At 38.6% G+C, this 22657-nt stretch overlaps 1 protein-coding gene across 5 annotated transcripts in view; it reads left to right on the top strand.

Moving 5' to 3' along the window:
• Positions 1-22657, top strand: part of Gria3 (glutamate ionotropic receptor AMPA type subunit 3) — a 263014-nt gene that overhangs the window by 122681 nt on the left and 117676 nt on the right. For all 5 annotated transcript variants that reach the window (XR_007834108.1, XM_051178646.1, XM_051178647.1 and 2 more), the window contains one exon: positions 7126-7313. Coding sequence is in view for 4 of the 5 variants with exons in the window: in XM_051178646.1 (XP_051034603.1) it covers positions 7126-7313 (188 nt within the window). In the remaining variant the exon portion in view is untranslated. The remainder of the gene's footprint in view (positions 1-7125; positions 7314-22657) is intronic.

The following is a 22657-nucleotide window of genomic DNA, read 5'->3' as shown; positions in this document are numbered from 1 at the left end:
CTTTTAAGGTATCTCTTGCCCTTGGTGATTGTTAGCAATTTATCCCAGAACAATTACCTAAGCACCAAACAAACGTATAAAAGATTTATACATAGCACTGTAGAAACTCCTTTTAATCCAAATCCAAGTTGCTTTAACATTTTTATATCACACCTAGAGTGGCTGGCAATCAGAGGCTCGCCTATTCTGCTTTTCCCAGACGTTGAACACATCTCCTCCAGATGGTCTTCTAAATCCCCTTGCAACCAATGATGTGAAGCAAGTGTACCTTCAATCAGTGAAACTGACATATCTTTTGGGGCATATTTCCTCAGCTTAGAGTGAGGAAAATGAACTACATAATTCACCAGAAGGGAGATAATGTTCATAATGAAGAACAGGAAAAAGAGAAAAATGGAAAATGCAGGATTATATGCACTGCCAGTTTCAGAACCACCCTTATACTTGACAAGTAACAGTTGACTCCTTTGGTAAGATACTAAGGTAACTGGAATACCTAAAGTTGCCGAACAATACCTTATCAATTATTGTTGTCTAGAAACTCACAGTTAAAATTTGATTCTTTAAGATTTTTTAATTCCAAGCTTTGGAAATCTGAATTCTTCAGGGAGTGGGGTTCACAAATAGAAGTATTGGACAGTCTCATACACATCAAGAGCACACTTCAAATTGAAAGAAACGTTTTTAGGGAAGAGTTACAGGACAAAAAAACTGGAGAGAACCTTATGTTCATTGATTCCACAAATTAACAGAGAGCCAACTTAATGGTGCAGTTATAAGGGCGAGAAGATTTGCAGAGGGTCAGTTCTTAATTAAAGGATGACTTACACAAACACACTTATGAAGAATAAAGTCTCCAGGGAAATCTTAATTTGCCGTGGGTAAATTGGGTTGGGTGTGAATGAATATTTGTTTTTATCATATTCCTAAAATTCACAGATTGACATCCATATGCAAACAGAGAAGGTTTTTTGATCTTCCTATCTAAAGCTCTTCACATACTGAACAGCTTCTGTATGAACATCTCAAGTTTAGACAATCACTATATTGATTTTATGATACTAAACTGCTCAAATGAAGCAAAAACAAATAGCAGCAACAACAAAACAGTAAAATATGGGCTCTATTGTGCTATGGGACTCTTTCCATGGGTTATTTATAAGGAGAAGTACATTTTGTGATATGAATATTCATTCTCTGAATTATTGGCTCTGAGTTCAGAATTTTACACATCAGGCCTCCTAGACATGGCAAAATGTAACACAAAACAAGTGATTTGGCTCCTCATCATCTCTCTTCTGCCTCTATATTTTACTGAAACCCCCTTCATATTCTATATCAAGTTTATCCATGCCCTTATTTTGCCACAGAATACAAGATAAATGTATTTCAATGTCCATGAAGATCAAAGAAGCTTAAGAAATAGAGAATATAAGGTTGGCTTTGCAGCCCAGGCAACCACAAACATAACTAGTTTCAGCTGAATGAACAAGAACACCAACTTCATAAGTATGCTAGACACTTGCTTATCAAAATGTGTTGGAAGCAACAATAGAAGTACAATAAACTAAGTTAAATAAGACATTGCATATATTATAGGTGCAATAAAGACATTAACATTATTAAAATATTTTAAAAGAGGATGAAATAAGCTGTATTCAAGGAATAAATTTGAACCCAAAAATGATAAATACAAAAACAAGGAAGGAAGGAAAGAGGGAAGGGAAGGGAAGGGAAGGGGAAATTAGCAATATTGCCAGATATAATCATGCATGCCTGTACTCAAAGTACTTGAAGATTGCAGGGTCAGCTTTGGCTATATAATAAGTTCAAAGCTAGTCTATGTTTCATGAGATTGTGATTGCAGGAGGCAGAGGAGGGAATCATGAAAAGTAAGTATTAGATACATTTGTAATTTTTGTCACGAACCCTCTAGGAAACCCTACCAGGCACAAATGGCTATAAATGTCAGTCAACACTTCTGTGAAGGCTATTCATAAATACCAGAATCTGACATTTGGGACACTGTTAGAGACATGTCAGAAGTGCAGATTCTGGTGGTGAGAGCCCCTACTGGAAAATATAAAGCAAAAATTCATCTTTGGTGTATTTTCTTGGATGTCTTCATTACCAATTTCTGTACAACAAAATCCTGTTGATTGACCCAGTTTTTTGCAGAGAAATTACTATATTCGTTTAGCAGAAGTATTTTTACCTTTTGTTTAGACAGTGAAAGTATTTCTAGCCCTTTCTCCCTGGGAAACTGATTTTGACAATGTACATTTGAGAGCATTTGTATCTGCTGCCATCCCTCATATGAGGTCAAACTCATGGTCATGGACTGAATACTCTAGAGCAGATGTTAAAATGGCAATTCACATGCCAAAAGGTGAGCCTACAAGTTGGTACTACTTGTGAAGAGAAGCATGAAGCTATGGCACACCCATGACAAGGCATTAGAGCTCTGAAGCTGGGGTAGCCCATTAGCTACCCTACTGGGAGTCTGAGGTGATTGTGCCTTTATAACTTTGCTGCTACCATTCATTGGATGCCAGATGCCCTGGGTAGTAGATACAATCTTAAGTCAGGCATCTCTCTTCCACCGGAAATGTTCCCATCAGCAGAAGAAGTAAGCCTTTTGGTAAAGAAGGATGACCTGGTTGCACAGCATGGCACTACTTTTAACCAAGATAGTCTCTTTGTTTGCCAATAGCAGCCCAATAAGCAATGCACTAGAATTCAATTGGTCATGGCTATGACCCAGGTCCTCATAATTAATTGTCCTATCCTTCCTTAACATCGTCCTCCCATGTTACTTTGGTCAAATGCAGGGGATAAGCTCATAGTCAGTTCATCTGTATGGCAACTCCCACCATTTAAAATGAGGACAAGTAAGGGCATGAACAGCAATGGTGGTCTAGAATCCAGATGAGATAATTTGCTATTCAAATCAAAGTAGCTTTGAGACTTGAAAAGCTGGGCATGTGAAAACTCATGCAGAGTAGATGACAATTCTGAAGCTGCTAAAACAGCAGGCTTTATTTTTACAAAGCCAGGGCTTTGTAGCAAACCTCACCTCCTACAAACGTTAGCACCTGGTTGTGCTCTGCCAAGTCAAACATTTCTTTCTTTTCCCTCAAGCTTCTATTTATGCTTTGGTCAGCTGTAACAGAGTAGTGAAACTATGATAAATTGGGTATGAAAACAAATAAAAAAGATCTGCTTGGATTGCTTGCTGACATATACTGAACTGAATTGACCATTCCCCCTGAGTTCTAGAGTGCAACAGCTCCATGCTCAAGCAAACACAGGAAAACTCTGCATGGAAAATGATACCACAGTGCTGAGCCATAGTTGTGACTTTCTCAGAAAAATGTAAGAATCACAGTCAACTGGATCCCAGACACACACTCATCAAAAATCTGTGTGCTTCTTCTGCTTAGGTTTTGATTAGGTAATACAGTCCCATGGTTCAAAGAACAGAAGTATAAAAAGATCTATTAAAACTGTTGCTTATTAAGAGGAAGCACATAGCAGAGTGTTGACCCATCATCTGAATATTCTAGCAGCTTATGCTCTGAGAGGACAGCATGAGTCGGACTTTTAAAATCTTAATGATTTTATCCTTGCAGAGAACAATACCTATTTCTTGCAAAAGAGCCAAACATTATATAACCAAATGACAGTGACTGTGGAATCTGAGTCTCTGAGAAAACACTAGTAGTTCTTGAAGATTTTTTTAAAATCTTAAGCCTTTTCAACCAGAAAAATATATAAAATAAAATTTCATTATAGATGCTAAGAAGTTAGGTTTTTCCATTCTACATTATATAGTATATTATATATAGTGGAAATCATTCCTTGTTAGTACATTGTTGACTATTAAACTTTAGCATAGCGTTCTCTGTGTGTGTGTGTGTGTATGTGTGTGTGTGTGTGTGTGTACCATAATGTACTTTATTCATTGTATTTTGCATTTTAAAGCATCTGTAAACAGTTATTCAAACCGCTTTTTCAAAATTGCTTGTAATTTATTTATCTTGAATACAAAACGTCGTATTTGGGGAAATTAATGAGAAGCCACTAAAGGAAGCTTTATGGGAAGAGGAGAAACACCCAGAAAGGTCTACAGGTAGCAGGGTATTCTTGGTAAAAGGACAAATTTGCAGTTACATTAAATAGGTAACAAAGTACTCTGTGAGTAAATGATACTATTTTTTTCCAGATATGAAAGAACATGTATGTTGGGAACAAAATATGTAGGGACCAGTATAGGAAGAGGAATAAAGGAAAAGAAGATAAAAGTAGAATGGAATGAATGTTATGAATATTAATTCATGAACCATAAATTGTTAAAGCTTTAACAGAACTAACAGTTTTCTGCTGAATACAACCTCTACACAAATTAATATAATTTGGATATTTGAATATATTACCAATCCAAGGTGGGACTTTATCTCAGTGGTAGGATGCTAGCTTGATATTCATAAGCCTTGTACTTTGTAACCAAAAGCTCTATCCTGCTAAAATAACTTATATCCAAATAAACAATAATCCCATTGCCATCCACATTCACTGTTCAGATGATATCTGAAATATCAAGATCAATAAAATATTGAAAATTCAACATCCTGTCATGAGTATAGGAAGGTTGATAAGGACCCACCCCTCCCTAAGGGCTTCTAGGCAGTGTGGAGAGACAGTTAATCATTACTGAAGGTGGGAAAGACATTTTCTTCAGTAGTGTAGCCACAAGTAAGAAGGTTATGCTCTTATAAATAGTCCCTTAAGCAACCCTAATGAAAGTCATGGATCATCTTTTTAAACCATGAAAATAGAAGGGAAACTAGTTAAGAAGAAGGAGGTAGTCAGAATGGAAGGGGGACAAAATAGGATAATGAAAGATGAATATTATAAAAATGCTTTGTATTCATATAGGAAATTGTCATCATGAAACCCGTTATTATGTAAAATTAATGCATGCTTAGAGGCACTGAGAATTATCCATAAAAAGAGTAGAGCTGAAAGGAAAATGGTTATCATCACATCAAAGGAATTGTTGAAGGATTGGAACACCTTTAACCTGAGGAAGAGAAGGTTAAAATAAGACATGTTAACAGCTTTCAAAAATGCAGAAGATTGTCATGTGGAAAAGAGATTAATTTTGCTCTGTGTCATCACAAATTGTGGACAAGGTCCATTAAGCAGAGATGACAAGAATTTGGATTTTCTACTAAGCATGTGAATACTTGTGATTTGCTAACAAGCCTTTTTTTTTTAATTTTTCTTCACAAAAATCAAAGACTCCCTATGTAATTTCTTCAGTTATTATTCAACCAATATTTTCTTCATAAATAGTCCAGAAACAAAATTCAACACAGTCCTTACTGAATTTTCATAAATTCTTAATTACTGTCATTCAAAATAATGAGGCCTTATTATACACTGCTTAAGAAAGTTTTCCACATGCTTTAATCTCTTTCTTTCTATACTTATTTCTTAATCCCATGCCTTGGCCCACTACGTGCCCTCAACTCCCACTGAAGCAGAGAGTACATCTAAAACCCACACGAAAATGTAAATCTGAGAAATAAATATGCGTGGTTGGTTTTATAAGAGTAAGAATTAACATTTAAAGCAATGGTAATTTACTCTGATCTGTAATTTTGAGCTCCTGTGCTGAAATTGCTCATTTGGAAATTACCAAGTGCTTGGGTCTCGTTTGTGATCTTCTTCCTGCACACACCCAGCACACAAAGGAGTTATAATGACCGGCTGAGTCACTGCTGCCATCTCCCTGAAGCATGTTCTCCAAATGTCAATACCATTTTCCATGGTACAGTGAGGACAACTCTGAACCACAGCCTACTTACACCACAGGGTAGGCCCAAGACAGCAGAGAACTTGGAGTGTGTTCAAATGGCATCACCATCTCCCTCCATCCTCTGCTTCTGTGAAGACTGAACTATGTCACAGATAATTTGAGATTTGCAAATCATTCCTATCACTTATTCCTATTTGGAGTAGGGAGATTGTTTTGATAATATCCCAATAAAGCTGTCTATTCTTGATGAGATTATACTTGAATTATAATTTCATCCACGAAGCACAGCTGCAGATATGATGTAAAATTGAAGACGTAACTATTCTAAAAGAGTGTATGTAAAAAAAAAGCTACGGTGCCATTGTGCTTCATTCTTTAGATACAGTGCTCTTGGGGGGGGTTGTTTGTTTGTTTGTTTGCTTGCTTGCTTGCTTATTTGTCTGGTTTTGTTTGGTTTGCTTTTGGATTTTTGAGACTGGACTTCAACTTTTGACAACCCTCCTGCCTCTGCCTCCTAAATTTTGGCATTATAAGCATGAACTACCTATTATTCCGAATAGGCTAGCCCAAACTTGAGCATTTGATCTTTCCTTTCTTTGAAGAGAGCTCTGAGATGTTGCTAATGTTTGTTGAATATAAATTAGCTAATATAGAACCAGGAACTCATGGTAAATTTTATTCGGGAAAATGAAAGAACTACCCAAAATTAATTTTATTGAATATTTTATAGACTCCCTATGTAATCAAAGAGTAATAGTCTGCATTGGAGGCTTTCACAAAATCATAGTGAAATTACCTGGGCAACACAATTTATCTTGCTGAATAGTCATATCCATGCATGAATCAACCTGTTTTAATAAGGCTCTGTCCCTAGTAAATTTATTTCTAATTCTTAGTTGTGGATTTCTTTAAACCTCTAATTCTGAAGAATTCTTAAGTGAAAGACAAAAGAAATGAGCTTCAACTGCAACAAAGAAAATTGCAGCCAGACAGAAGTTCTTGGCATTTGTTCCATAGATATTTTGATAATGCATATCAAAACAAATATGACCTGATAAACACCTATCTCCATGGTGCTCATAAATGATTGTATCTTCTTTCCTTTGAAACAAAACACCAAAATGGAAGTGCCAACTATCTGGAGAGTTGGGTTGGAAGCTGTGAGTTCACCTGCTCTCCCCAGGGAATCAAGTTTGAAAAGACCCAGTAGACTGTGAATAGAAACTCAGTAGAATCCTTAACACCTACAGAAATACTTTTAAGAGGAAAAAATTGAGTATACTTGCTTTCCCTTCCTTCAGGGTTTTCCATCCTACAAGCAATTATGGAAGCAGCAGTGCAGAACAACTGGCAAGTGACAGCAAGGTCTGTGGGAAACATAAAGGACATCCAAGAATTTCGACGCATCATTGAAGAAATGGATAGAAGGCAGGAAAAACGATACTTGATTGACTGTGAAGTCGAAAGGATTAACACAATTTTGGAACAGGTATGTCTGAGATTTAGTCCACTCCCAGCCTGCATGTTAAAGCATTATCCTGAGGCAGTTCATATATCTGCTAATAAATTAAGTAGCCAACAGACTTAGCATGCCAACGGTTTTTATAGTCTCTCTAATCCCTTTTTCCTCCCTAGTGGCTGCAGGGAAAAAAAAGAAAGACAAGAAAAGAAAATTCTAAGCCGATCAAAAATTGCATCACATGATTAATTTGAATCTCTCTGCAAAAGTGCTACATATCAGATAAATCCACCACTCTACTCTGTTTAATAGATAGCTGGTTGTTTCAAAGTAATCCCCTTCCTTTCTTATATCTTCTTTCCAACAGACAACAGACAATAGATTAGGCAGGCTGACGGGTAGGAGTTTTGTTTCTCATTACTGGAATATGTATTTCCCCAAACCTTTCTAGGGAACATCAGCTATTGTTGATGAATGTGCATAGATACTACATACCAGGTTCAAATTATCTACGCTATTCCAAATTCTCTCTCTGGGTTAAAGGAAAAGAAAGATAATAGTTTAAAGTGTTTTTAATTTCATAATCTTTATTATAGAAAATCTTGCAAATAAACAATTACACACCAAAATTAACCATACTCAAGGTCTATACAGGTCAATGACCTTCCATGCATTCAGAATTGGTATTTGGAACAAAAACTGTGAAGTGTCACATTAAAATTTACACTTTCAATACTAAACGTATTTTATGCATTTATCCATCACCAAAACTAGAAAGATTCAAAGTCAGAATTAGAATTAGAAAAACAATTAGCTCTATATCTCCGTTACCAGTCATTTCTCATCCCCTTACATTTATCCTTTCTTGCTCCCTCTCTCTCTCTCTCTCTCTCTCTCTCTCTCTCTCTCTCTCTCTCTCTCTCTCACTTTCTCTGCATGTTATACCATACCTTTTATATTGTGTATTAAAAAAATAAGATGACATAATAAGGAAATGTTCTTGATTTTAAAAGTATGAATATTTTTTTAAAAGAACATTCTAAGTATACATAAGACCTGTACAAGCTCAAGTCAGCCAAAATCCCAGCACTCAGAGCAGGAAGTGGACACAAAGCCCCACCCATAACCAGTAAGCTATTTGCAACTGATACATGCTGGTAGAGGAATTCAGTTTTCTCTAATGGAGTGTCACTGGGTATATAAACCACACTCCAGGGAGGCCCCATACCCAGGAGTAGTTGATCAATACAAATTGGATTACATGTGTTTTCTGGGTTTTTTCTTTTGTTTTTGTTTTAAAAGAGAGAAAGAACAGGAAATTGGGTACATAGGGAGGTAGGAGAGGATCTGGGAAGAGCTGAGGAATGGGAAAGAACATAATTGAAATATATTATACGTAATTCCCAAAGAATAAAATATTTTAAAAGTATAAACAAATTAAAAAGTGAATAAGATAAAGTGGAAAATACAACCCAATGGGCCAGGACTTTTCATTATTAAGCACAAATATGGAAATTTTAGACTAAAATTACTAAAAGTATTTTTCCTAAACTAGATGGAAACTATGTTTGGAATAGGGAACCCAACAGAAACATGGCAAAAGTTTACTAGTTTCCTCAAAAGTCTCCCTTTCCCAGTTAATAACAAAGTGCCTGTCTTGCCAGGAACAAAACTGTAAGGGAAACCTCTTATTCTAATTCAACCCTAGTGTGCCTGGGAGCCAAAAGAGCTTCAGAGATTAAAAGTATGGTGAGCAGCCATTGCCTGTGAGAGCTGCATTATAGGAAATAAAATTATTACCACTTTGTCAGATCCATCCCTATTAAGAAAAAAAGAAAAAAGAGAAGAAGGAGGGAGAGGTAGAGAATGGGAAAAGCTTCTGAAGCTACAAGCTAGAGAGGGGTGGAGAGGGGAGAAAGCCGCTGATGCTACAGACTAGATACACAAAGCTGCTCCCTTGGTAAACTCAGCGCTGCTTTTAATGGATGGTGGCTCACAGAAAATCTAGAGCAAGCCTGGTTAGGTCCTCAACAAACATTTTCCTGAGCAACACAAATGATCCATGCTCTCCCTCACTAAGAATAAATAAATAAATAAATAAATAAATAAATAAATAAATAAATAAAACTTCCTTTGATTTTTCTCAGATCTTAAAAATGAAGAATAGGGTCAGTGATGCTGCTGTATGTACTACATGTCCTCCAAAATGTTTAGACCAAAATAGCCTTTTAGTGGGTGACCTACTTAATAGGTCCAAACAGAAGAACATCTCCCTTGTCACACTTTTTTGTTTTCCTTCTTTTCCATTGGGGACTTCGGTTCTTGAATATCCAATATTCTCTTAAAGGTACGGACTGGAGGGCTTTCAGTAATGGAAAAACTGGTGAGTAAAGCTCGGAGTTCTATATACCTCTGAAACCTTGGGCATTTAACCATCTATAACCTGATTTCCTAATTTCCATGATGGAAAAAAACAAAATGTGCTCTACCACACAAGATTAATTCAACCACCCTAAGAAGACATAAACTTTTGAAGAGAAAAATCAGTATCACAGGAGGAAAATGAAACTGCTGAAATTTAAAGTATATTATTCCATGTCTCATTTTTCTGTCTTCATTTCTTCTTTATGCACCTTCAAATGTGGCCTGCTTGTCTTCTATCTTAAAACGATGATGAAGCAATTAGAGATGATCCAAAGAAGTGTGGCAAGAAAAAGATTAAGGGCTTAAAAAACAGGGCGTGTGAGGAAAGGCTATGTGAGTTGGGGTTGTTTATCCTGGATGAAAGAGAGCCAAGAGGCAGTTTAATCAAAATGCTCAAGTATAAGGAGTTACCATAAAGAGAGCACTGACCAACTGTTCTGCCTACCTAAGGACAGTACTACAGGAAATGAGCTTTAACTGGACTAGACAGTCAGTACTAGGAAGGACTCATTAGAATGAAAAGGAAAGTGGAACAAAGGGAAATCTCCCAAGTTCAGACGGTATAAAGGCAAGGCTATACTGAATTAGTGAAAAGTTAAGATTAACAAAGTTTTCAAGATTGTTTTTTTTTTCTGAAATGCACAAAACTTTCAAGTTCATTCTGTGTGGTAGCAAATAAAGACCCTTACAGGTGACTTAATGAATAAGGGGAAAGGCATCGTTACTGGAAATCTGTGTTTCCAGGACTCACAACAGGTACAAAACTCCATAGATGCTCCTTTTATAAGGTGGCATCACATTTGTATATAACCTATTCATAATGACATATATAGTTTAATTCATTTCTAGATGTTAATAATGAATAAAATATAAATGCTATATGTATTTGCTATGTTATTTAGGGGATAATGACAAGCAATAGATCTATCTGTATTTACTAAAGATGTGGGTTTTTAAAGATATTTTTGATTCCATGTTGGGTGAAGTCATAGACATAGAACCAAAAGTTACAGAGGGTTGACTGCAATTCCTAATTGTCTGTATTTCATATATCCATAAAGTTATCCACTTAAAGAGATTTAAATGCTCTCTACTTGCTTTATTTACCATATTTTCTTCATTTTCTAAATATTATTATCAGTGTAACTTCTGCCTGGGCTCTGCGTGAGCTAACTGAGACCCAATCCAATGTTTCAGTGTTCTACCCAGAAAACTAATAGAATGTGTGAATTTTTTTCCCTGTGTTTTCTCATGCCAAGGTATCTCGTCATTGATGATATAAAAGAGCCTCTTGAGAAAACAACACAGAAACAAGCCAGTCCCTAACCCTTATTCCCAATGCTCCTGACAGAAAATGAAGTAGACTTACTACCACATAAGACAATCTGAGATAGTATCTAAGAATAGTTTCACGTGTGGTATAGTTGAATAAACAAACCTGGGAAGCAAAGACACATGAGTTCAAACCCTAGTTCTCTCACTACTCCACTGTGTGATGCTGAGGAAAACACCTGTTGATTTAATTTTGCAACTTAAACAACCGTCTCACTACCTTCCTTCAGTGGTTATTGAGGATCACCTCAGGTAATATGTAAAAAGCACCTAACACAGTGCTTCAATCCTAGTAGTCACTCAATAGCTGCTAACTGAAGTTATTTGTCAGGAGGAATTTCTTTGCTTAGGAAAACAAGCCACTTAAGGACTATTGCTCAAGAATGGTGTCTTTGTGGATTTTCTAAGCTATCAGTTCCATTTGGGGTCCTATTGCATTTGGATCTCACTGAATTCATCATGTCCACACGCCTCTGCTTTTATCTTCAGTGTAACTTTAGGTAACTCACATTGATCAATCAACTCAAGCACTATTTGCATATCAACTAGATTTTCAGCATCGCTTAAAATACTTAAAGGAACTAAATATCTTGTGCCATATATGATAATTGCGCATTGGTAATAACATAACGTACAAAGTGCTTATAGTATTCCAGATATCATTTATGCAATGTAAAATATATAATGCACACACATATACATATAAAGGTAAACATGCATATATGCATATATCCCTGTAAGGCAGATTGAAATATTATCTTCTCTTTAAAGATGAAAACAGAAGACCTAGAAGCCATACAGCTAATAATTGGTGAAGCTAGAATTTGAACTCAGGGAATCTGGCTGCAGATGCAATTAATCACTGCACTAATTGGCCCTGCATCTGACTGAATTATCCAGTTTGAGTTTATTCAACCAAAAGTTATAAGATAAGCATCCTGATGAGGCCTGAAGTGGCTTTGTTTACACAACAGGCATTTCACAGATATTTTCTCCATTTGATGAGGAGTCATATCCCATTAACACAGAGAATTGAAAATACACCCTCAAATCGACACTTTCCTGAAGTGCTCATTTGTAACAAACAGATTCATTTACTTACAGTACCAAAATAACCCAGCTTTGGAATGAGACCCACATATATATATCGTGAAAAGGACTTGCCCAAAATGATCTGTATATAAGACTAGCATAGCTAAGCAATAAACAAAGAATTGTGACCCCCATCATCTTACCAAATTCTTCTGGCAATATGTGACCAACCATGACCCCCTCCTCATGCCACAACTGCCTTAACACCCAGAAAGCCAGGACTCCTTGTACCACAAACTCTGACACACAAAGATCTTTTCTTTCCCTGTGGTCTTTTAAATTTTCATTTATTTTTCATGTTACATACCAACCCCAGTCCCCCCTCCTGCCCCTCCCCATGCCCATCCCAGCCACTCCTCAGAGGAGGTAAGGCCTTCCTTGAGAAGTCAAAAAGTCTGGCATACCAAGTTGAGGCAGGACCAAGCCCCTCTTCCCTGTATCTACGCTGAGCAAGGTATCCCACCATAGGGAATGAACTCCAAAAAGCCAGTTCATACCCTCAAAATAAATCCTGGTGCCACTGCAATATCCCCCCGCAACATATCAAGCCACATTACTGTAACCCACATTCAGAGGGTCTAGTTTGGTCCCGTGCAGGTTCCACAGCTGTTAGTCCATAGTCCATGAGCTACTACTAACTTGGATTAGCTGGTCAGCTGTCTCTGTGGTTTTCACCAGATCCCTACTTACTCTCTTCAGCTGAACTGCAGGAGCTCAGCCCAGTACTTGACTGCAGGTCACTGTGTCTGCTTTCATCAGTTACTGGATGTAGGTTCTACAATGACAATTAGGGTAGTCCCTAATTTGATTATAGAGGAAGGCCAGTAAAGGCATCTATTCCACTAGTGCTGGAAGTCTTAGTTGGGGTCATCCTTGTGGATTCCTGAAAATTTCTTGTGTACCAGGTTTCTCCCTAACCCCATAAAGGCTCCCTCTATCAAGATATCGCTTTTCTTTTTTTAGTTTTATTTTACATATTGATCCCAGTTCCCACTTCCTCCCTCCTTCCCTCCCTTCCTCTTGCCCTCTCCCCCACCCTCCTATGCCCCCCAAACACCCTCCCCTCCCACCCCCCCACTTCACATGTAGGATGATATCTCTTTGATTGCCCTCCCACTCCATCCCTCCCACAGCTCGGCTTTCTTATGGCTGTTTGAAAGATTAGTGGCATGATGAGCATCAGGGGACAAGATTAAAGAGGAGACAGACACAAAAACCAAACTGGACATGCGAAATCAGAACAAACAGGCCCAGAAAGTTTTAGGCAGAATAGGAGAAAATGACAAATTGTGCCATAAAACAAGAGAAAATACACCATGTTTCAAATTGGCTTTCCCAAACCAAAGTAGAGAACTTTAGGATCTACGTTTCTTCAAAAACTTCATTCTCTACATCTATGCTACTTAAATTGCAAATCTTTGCAAGTCATAAAGAATTTTTTGTAAGCACAAGATTAACTCCATCCTCAGAAAAAGCCACCTTGAGAAATCCCCTGCATACCACAAGGCTGATTCTGCTCCAGCCAATAACAGTTCTAAGGAGCACCCAAACTGTGCCCACCCCAGTCAAAGTGACCCCATCCTGGTCAGCCAATGACTAATTTTGGTAATTAACATCTTCTCGACACAACTGTCCTTGAGGGCAACTGTTAGTATTCCACTAGTTCCTATGTCAATGAATCCAAAGGTCACCTACTCTTACCTAACCCTGAACAGCCAAGACACGTACCACCCTGTTTTTGTTTTCCTTTAAAATCCCCTTACAACTGAGGCCTGATGCCTCTTTTCCTGCAGCTGCTGTGCTCATTTGCAGGACAGGGTCCCTGCTAAGGCTTGTAACTTAACATTAAACCTTGTGCATTTGCATCAGTGGTCTCTTTTTGGGGGTCTTACAGTCTTGACATAACAGTTTTGGCATGGTGAAGTCAGAAAAGAGAGTTTTAGGCAGAACTTACTGGCTTCTCAAATAACTTGACAAACCACCCTTCTCAGATTGGCCACCACAAGATCTGAATGTAGGTTTTACTTTATATCTACCTGCCTTGCCCTGCCCTGCATTGCCCACCCTGCTCTGCCCTGCTCCGCCAAGCCCCACCCTGCCCTGACTCCAGCTGATTCTTGTATACCACAGGTAGGAGAATTTATCTTGAGGAGAATCTTAATCCTTGAGCTTCTAGCTTTGGTTATGGAAACAATGCTGACTGGGTATACGGGCCAAATCAAAGTATACCTTGTTTTAGGAAATTTTGGCAATAATATGTTTATGGTCTTTTACTTGTACTCTGACCATGGGCCCAGAAAATGTGAAGAACAAGTATGCTTCTATTCATCCATAGCTCTCATTGCCTATAAACATTAATGCTATTTTCAGAGTATGCAATTTGTTTTTGAAGTCATTTTTTTCTGTACTTCCCAATCTTATTCATCATAAATGTCACTCTTAAGCTGATTATAATGGTATTCTTTAGTGAGGTGGGTTTAAGAAGTTGTTTTTTTTTTTTTTTTAGTAGTAGACTATCTCATTAATTTGACTACTATGAAAAATAAATTAGTCATCAGCATTGTGGTTTAATAAGGATCAGGATAAACAGGCTGAATAGATGTTTATTCAAGGAGAAATAACTTACAACCTAGACAGATGAATACCAGCAAGTTCCATCTGATGCTCTCCTTTCCATGTCCTGCCAGCAAGAGCATATTCCCTGGCTCATCCTCAGACCTAGTTCCATGGGTCACTTCCGCCCGTGGCTCCACCCCCAATGGGCGAGGTCAGTGCCACAGAAGGAGACAAAGTGAATATCCCACTACACATCTGGTAGAACTGGAAGAGAGTGAAATTCATACTACTTCTTTGGAAGATAATGCCCTTCCATGGTCTTACTGGAGTGCATGAAAGAGAATCCCAGAGAACATTCCTGATGCCCTCACATATTTTGCTTTACTCTCTAGCCATCTCTTTTACATTACTGAAAATTTGGAATAGTGGTAGCTGCAGAGAATCGTAGTCAAGTGCTTAGTGGGTATATGGGAGTAAGAAGCGTCCCAGCATTTAAGAGCACCGACTGCTCTTGTAAAGGACCAGACTTTAGAAGAAGGTATGCTGATACCTTCTTCTGACCTCATCTGGCACTTACATGAACATGGTGCAGTACACACAAGCAGGTATGCACGCAAATATATAAATCAATTTTAATAAATAATTAAGTAGCTGTTAGGTGCTCGGCCATAAATGCAACATGGCTATTGCACTCTCACAAGTTCAGGGAACAGCACAGAAGACAAGGTCAATGGGAGAACAGAAAGAACATAAGAGCTGAAGGAAGAGGTGGATCATTATGTTATGCTGTCTCCCTGGTGTGAGAGGCAGGCGGCACACACGAGCATTTGTTCATTAACCTCTTGCTATGAGGGAGGAGGGAAACTCATGAGGACCCACCTCTCTCTGAGTCTCTATAGGCAGTTAATGGTTACTGGGAAAGGAAGAGACATTTTCTTCAATGGTGTACCCACTGGTAAAGTGTCCATGCTCTTGGAAGACACCCCTCATCTATGCTTCTGTTAGTACCTTAATGAAATTCATTGGCCACAAAAAAGGCATGCTATATAGTAGCTTTATTTCCTGTTGCCAGTGAATAGCTAAACCCTGTAATATGCTGAAGCACTTCAGAGAACAATGCTATGCAGGAACATATAATCATTTTGCCTTTAGGGTAAGAACTAGAGACCACTAGATACTGGGATTCGGTAAGTAACAAAGGGGTGCTTGAAAAGGTTTGATGAGATAAGCAAATTACAAAGATAAACTTAAAATGATTGGAAATGGGAAAAGAAATGGCACAGGTGATGAAAGGAGGCCAAAATGTATTTTTTCTACACACTCATCTATATTTGAAAGCTTGTCCATAGGAGACTGGGGAAGAGGGAAGCAATAATGATGTTTCTCTGGCTGCTTCTAGATTCAACATGAAAAGAAAAGATCCTATTCTTTGTTTCCCTGTACCATTTCTTTCCCCATTCCCATGCTTACCAAAGTGGAAACACATGAATAAATATTTTGTAGTAAAAACAAATGCACCTCCAAACTATAGGACAGCATTGCCAAAGCAAAACATATTGCTGGATTACCTGAAATAACCACGGTAAACATGACTACTCTCAATTTCAACTGAATGTCCCTTCCAGCCTTCAGTGAGTGGGCCTATGTACTTTTACTGAAACCCTTCAATCTGTTAGGTGACTTGGACAATCACTGTCAATCAAAAATAAACTTGTTCCCTAACATGCAATGATGTTGGTATTCGACAGTAGAATTCTACGTTAAGGGACTTTAGCTTTGACTTATTTGATTATCTGGTCATACTCCCACTAGACTGGCTTGGTGACTATTTAGAGCAAATCACCTCTGAGAAAATAAAAAAAAAATATTCAAGATCATTACTTTGAAATAGAGAGATTCTTGCTTATTTCAAATTATAGAAATTTCTGGCTTGGATAGGAAAAGTTCCTATTAAACCAATGGTTTCCTCTTCTCATTTTTTTGTTTTATTTTATTTTTTATTATATATGTTGATCCCAGTTGCCTCTCCCTCCCTTCCTCCCTCCCTCTCTCTTACACTCTCTCCCCCCTCACATGCACCCTGACCACCCTCCCAATCCATCCCCGCATCCCCATTCCACATGTAGGGCAATGCTATCCAGGTGGGGTCATGTATAGCTGTCAAATCATTCAAAGTAGGAACTAGAACTTCTCTCCTGTCTCTAGGTTAAGGGAGTATCCCTCCAGGGGGAATGTGTCCGCAAGGTCATTTTGTGCACCAGGAATACATCCTGGTTCCACTGAGGCCCTTTAGACTGCTCAGGTCTTCTAAGTAAGACACATGTTCAGGGGGTCTGAGTCAGTCCCATGCTTGATTCCAAGCTATTAGTCTGGGGGGGGGGGTGGCATTAGCTCCTTGTTCAGGTCAGCTGTCTCTATGTGTTTCTGCAACCTGGTCGTCCTCTCTCTCTGCATCTGAATTCTAGTTTGACTCAGTGTTTAGTTGTGGGTGCTTGTTTCTATTTCCAACAGGTACTAGATGAGGGCTCCATGATGGTGGATAAGTTAGTTTTTGGTCTCATTATCAGAGAAGGGCATTTATGGTAGCCTTTCCACGGTTGCTCAAATTGTTAGTTGGAGTCAGTACTCTACCTAGGTTCAGTTTTCTCTTCAAGCCAACAATGGCTCCCTCTTTTATGTTTTCTCTCTCTCTCTCTCTCTCTCTCTCTCTCTCTCTCTCTCTCTCTCTCTCTCTCTCTTTCTCTCTTCTGTCTTCTATTCCTATTCCTGACTCAATCTTCCTAGTCACACGTGCTTTCCTCTCCTCCCTTTCTCTTTCTCCTACTTCTCTCTCCATTCACTGCCCCCCCCACTTCCCCTGTGCTCTGGGGCACTTGTCCCTTCCCTTTCTGTGAGGGACCTTATATGAATCTCATAGAATACACTTTGCATCCTAGTTCCTCTGGTGGTGTGAATTATAGGCTGGCGATCCTTTGCTCTAGGTCTAAAATCCGTATATGAATGAGTACAAACCATGTTCCTCTTTTTGTGACTGGGTTACCTCATTCAGAATGGTTTCTTCAAGTGCCATCCACTTGCCTGCGAATTTCAAGATTCCATTATTTTGTTCTGCAGAAGAGTATTCTATTGTGTAGATCTCTTCTCATTTTTTAAAAATCTGATACCTCATTATTCACTTGATTATTTCCTAAGAGGCTTGGAGGGGTATTTTAAAATATCAACAAAAATTCAAATTACTTTTCATTAACTTCAGAGTTCCTTCTGAAAATTCTCAAGGACTAAGATGAAAAAAGATATCCAGAAGTTTTATCAAACAGAACATACAATATTGAGGCAGGAGACCTTGGTTTTAGTCCCACATCATAGGACTTCAAAATGTCCCTGCTTTTCTAATCCCTAAAGCAAATATGTTAAATGTTCCAAGAGACTTCCAGTTCCAAGAAACTATGAGGTGCAGTGCTTTGAGAACTAGATAGAGAATTCAGTTCACAAGCTATTGATGGAGGGGCTAGAGATAGTATATATCAGCGGTAAAGTATGTGTGATGCTCTGGATTTAATCTCCAGCACTGCAATGAGTGACAGGGAGAAAGGAAGCTATGGGAGAGAATGGGGGAAGTTAGAATGGGAAGGGCAAAAAAGGAAGGAAGAAATTTAAAAAGGAGAGAAGGGGGAGGAAAAGAAAAGGAGAGAGAGAACAGATCTTACCTTATGCTAAAAGATAGTAAGTCTTCCTAGGGAAGTTTACAATCTTACAAGCTGATAAGGAGACCCAATAATTCTGGAAGGCAGAATATGACAACTATCTCAAATATATGAGTCAACTTGCTTGCTTTCTCAGATTGCTAGTGCCTGTCATTAAATGGTTTTTGCTGACTGAGGTTCCTGAAAGCCTGAACATCAGGGAGCTTTTCTGAGACTTGGTAAGACTGATGATAAGGAGAATGCAATAATATGTCCTTAAGTCCACAACACCGCAAGGAAGTTCATCATTTACCTCTATCCTTAGAGTACAGACCAATGCATGTCCCTGTTAACAAGAGTTTATGTTTAATCAAAGCTAGTACCACCTATGTATAGATATAAATATTACATTAGCGCTTCCAGAAAATGCCCAGGGAAAATTTCTATTAATTAAAGGCTTCTTGTAGTTGGGTTCTGATTGACTGAGATTTGTTTGCTCATTACAAAACTACTATCCTAAGTCCCCGGCTATATCCACATCAACTACTCTCTTCCTGCTTACATGCCCTTTGCACATAGAAACATCAAGGGGGGGAAATGTATATCGAATCAAGGCATACTCGCCCCTCCCCCTTAATATCAGAATTTTAATTCTAAGTCTGGTACTTTATTCCCAGGTCTTAAACATAGGAGCAAAGTACAACAATAGAACTGATGCAAATATCACCTTTGTTTTTAGTGGACCCTGCTACAAATCAAACGGGAATTCAGAATAGCTATATTTAAAAACAAAAGTAGAGAAAATGCTTTAACCAAGTATAGCTATGTTATCCCTCTACGGGAAGTGCATGTCTTTTCTGTTGGCACAGAAAGAAAGCCCCCAACATGCCTGAGTTGGTGTGGCTTCCACTGCGAACACCTTAGCTCAGTCTTAGCAGACACTGAGAATTTGATAGTCCTGCGGGTTTCAATTGCCAGCTTGGAAACACTACGTATTTTTTAAATCACCATTGGGCTTTATTAGGAAATTTTCTCAGATTAAGAGCAACAAAAATGTAGTAATTAGGAAGTTTGTCATGCAGCTGCCTGATTACAGGAGCCCTTTCCTAGATTCTAACAGATGTTACAACAAACTGTTGGAAGAATGCTGCGAGAACCACAGTTCACAAGAGCAACACAAAAGCTAGCTATTGTTCAAGCCCACATTGCCACAGGACCCTTATATTTAAAATAATTTAGACCTCTAGGCTCCCCTGCAGAGAAGCACCAAGCAAATGCAAAATAAGAACAGCAACAAAAAACAAAATGTGTAGATTTGACTCCCTTGCCATGCTAAAAGTGATTGGCAAAGGTAAATGATAGAGCTATGCAAATATCTGGACTTTCATGCTACTGAATGTGGGAAACAATCCTAAACAAGCATTATGGCATGATCATGAACACTCACTTGGCCCTCCCAGTTAAACAAATCTTCTTGCTGAAACATCATTGCCCCAGTCTAAATATGTCAGGGTCAAACTATCTTTGCCCAAAGGTCACAACAAATTGATGACTAAAAGGAACCACACAATGACCTAGGCAGGGCCAGGGATTAAGTAGATCAGTAACATCTAGTATCATATCACTAGGAGCAGAGATAAAATAGAATATAGTAGCCAATCTCCACTGTTCTATTATCAACCTTTTTATTTACCTCTTTTTTTTTTTTTTTTTTTTTTTTTTTTTTTTGAGACAGAGTGTCACTGTGTAGCCCTTGTTAGCCTGGAACTAGCCCTGTAGACCAGGCTTGACTCACACCCACAGAGATCTGCCTGCCTCTGCTTCCTGAGTACACCACCATGCCCAGCCAATTCATCTTTAATAAGCATTTATAGCTCCCAACTGAGCAAATAGCACCCGTGTTTCACTCTGAAATATAGTAGCAGCTGATCAAGTGACTTCTGAGGGAACATAGATTGAGGTCAAAGATTAAAGCTCTATGTAAGTTCTTTTTCAAAATCATGTCTGCTCTTGCAAAGTCCCCGCATCTTTTTGTCACTTTAGTGATATCAGCCATGAAATATGAAAAGAAGAAAATCCTTCCTTGCCCTACCAGCATGACTTTAGGATGAACGAGGCAGTTTCTCTAAGGCACTCTAAGAGGCCTATTGAGGCGAGTGTACAAATGTAAGGCATTATAATTAGAATCACATGCCTCACTTCATGAGGAGGATTAAATGAATAGAGAAACCTGTGATCCTGCAGCCTGAGAACTCAAAAAATACTTATGCACCTATAACCTGAAGGAGTCTGACCTAGCTGAGTCAGGGAGGAGTCCAATGATGCACCTGTGAGAACTGCAAGGAATGTTCCAGAACACAGAGAGTCTTCCTGTTTGTCTTTGAAGCATGATGTTACATTCCCATGGTCATCATTAAGATTTAGATTTGACAATGTCACCACAACAGTGACAAATACCTCATTTTTATTTGATTGTAGTTGAGTAGGCAAAATACATCTTGCCTAACACAGTGAGGTGAACTGGGCATACAAAGTACTGTTCAAACTAAGGGGCATGAACTGAAATCACTTTCTTGTCTTTAGTTGAATCTCTTATAGAATTCTTAGCTATAGTCATATCTAAATTATTGTTAAGCACTGGGAAAATGCAGGCATGGTGACACATGCCTTTCATCCTAGTACTCAGGAGGCAGTTACTTGTAAATCTGAATTCCATATCAATCTGTTCTACATACCAAGCCCGCAGCTAGCTGGGAATACATCATGAGACCATCTTCAGTAAAGTGGAGCAAGAAATGGGACACCTAACAAAATTCACTATTGGTAGAAAATATGCCTGCCGACTTTAAGACCATGGACACTAGGAAAGGAAATTGTGAATAAGTGATTTCCACATTGTACGCTGTACATGAGTTTCATAGATACCTACCCCTTTAAAGGTAAATAAGAGAAAAGAATCACAATACACTGTGACCTCAGTAGTACGATGTCTTGGATTAAGAGATAAAAATCAGACACTTTGAAGGAACATCTAGACAGTCAAAGAGGATACTTACAGAAAGCTTCTTACCAGCCACGCCTAAGTGCTTTGCCTTCAACTGATGTCACTTCAACAGTTCTGAGAGTCCTTGCACATCTCTTGGCATATTTCAGACTACCGCTTGTGCTTAACTTGAGAACATCCTACTCAATAAATTGCTCCTCCTCTCTCTTCTGTGGCCAATGAAAAATCAATTGTTACTTGATGGGATGCTTTGTTTCAGTTTTCTCAAACGTGCAAAGGAAACATGTCCTTTTTTTCACACACATTAACTTAATTTCTTTCTCATCCACTCAAGCACAATGCAATCCTTCAGATGCTGACCTAAACACCTTCACAGTTTGGTATCCATGGCAACCACCACTATGCTGCTCAGAGAGAGCTGCAAGCGGTGGCAGAACAGTGCACCTCCCAGCCGAGCCATTAACTCTTCTGCATTAGCCACATAAGTAAGGCGTGGCAACAGGCTCATACCTGAACCTGAATCCTCAGGTATTTGTGTCTTCAGAGAGGAAAAGTGTTGTTCACTCCTTTTTCCCAAGGAGTAAGAGTTGGGTTCAGCTTTTCATTCTCCACCTGTTGAAATTAAAATATTAAGTGTTCATGTTGGAAGGAAAGAACAGTATTTCTTGAAAACAAAATCTTCTTGGTGATACATCTCCAAGGTGACTCTACCAACTTGCAGCCTCCACCAGAAATCCCTGCCAACTAAACTATAGCCAGGGATTAATCTCTGTCTCTATATGTCTCTCCGTACCTCTGAATCTCTCTCTGAATGTGTGTGTGTGTGTGTGTGTGTGTGTGTGTGTGTGTTCACACATGAGGACAGAGATTAGCATCATGGGTTTTCCTCAACTACTTCCTCATCTTACATTTTTAAGGCAGGGTATCTCCCTCGATCTGCAGCATATTGACAGGCACACAATGCTGCACCTCAGTTTTCTGTGGGTGCTACAAATGGAGCTCACTGGTTTGGCTACCTAGGCTAGTTGGCTGGAAAGCTCTAAAAAATCCTCCTGTCACTGAGCATCTCCTGCTGCATGGGGCATTTACATAGGTTCTGCAGATCTGCACTCAGGTTTTCATGTCTCTGCCACAAGCACTGAACCATCTCCCCATCCCTATAGCCAATGATTTTGAAATCCTGTCAAGATAATATGCATGAAATCCTACCCAATTTCTTTTTAAGTTGTTGCCATTATAAGAGCTGTAATTCATCTTCTTCACTTTCTTAAGCTATGTCAAGA

This window comes from Phodopus roborovskii, unplaced genomic scaffold (genome assembly GCF_943737965.1).
Source record: "Phodopus roborovskii unplaced genomic scaffold, PHOROB, whole genome shotgun sequence".
Lineage (NCBI taxonomy): Eukaryota > Metazoa > Chordata > Mammalia > Rodentia > Cricetidae > Phodopus > Phodopus roborovskii.
The sequence above is the reverse complement of the archived record's forward strand: the minus strand, read 5'-3'. Positions and strand labels throughout refer to the sequence as shown.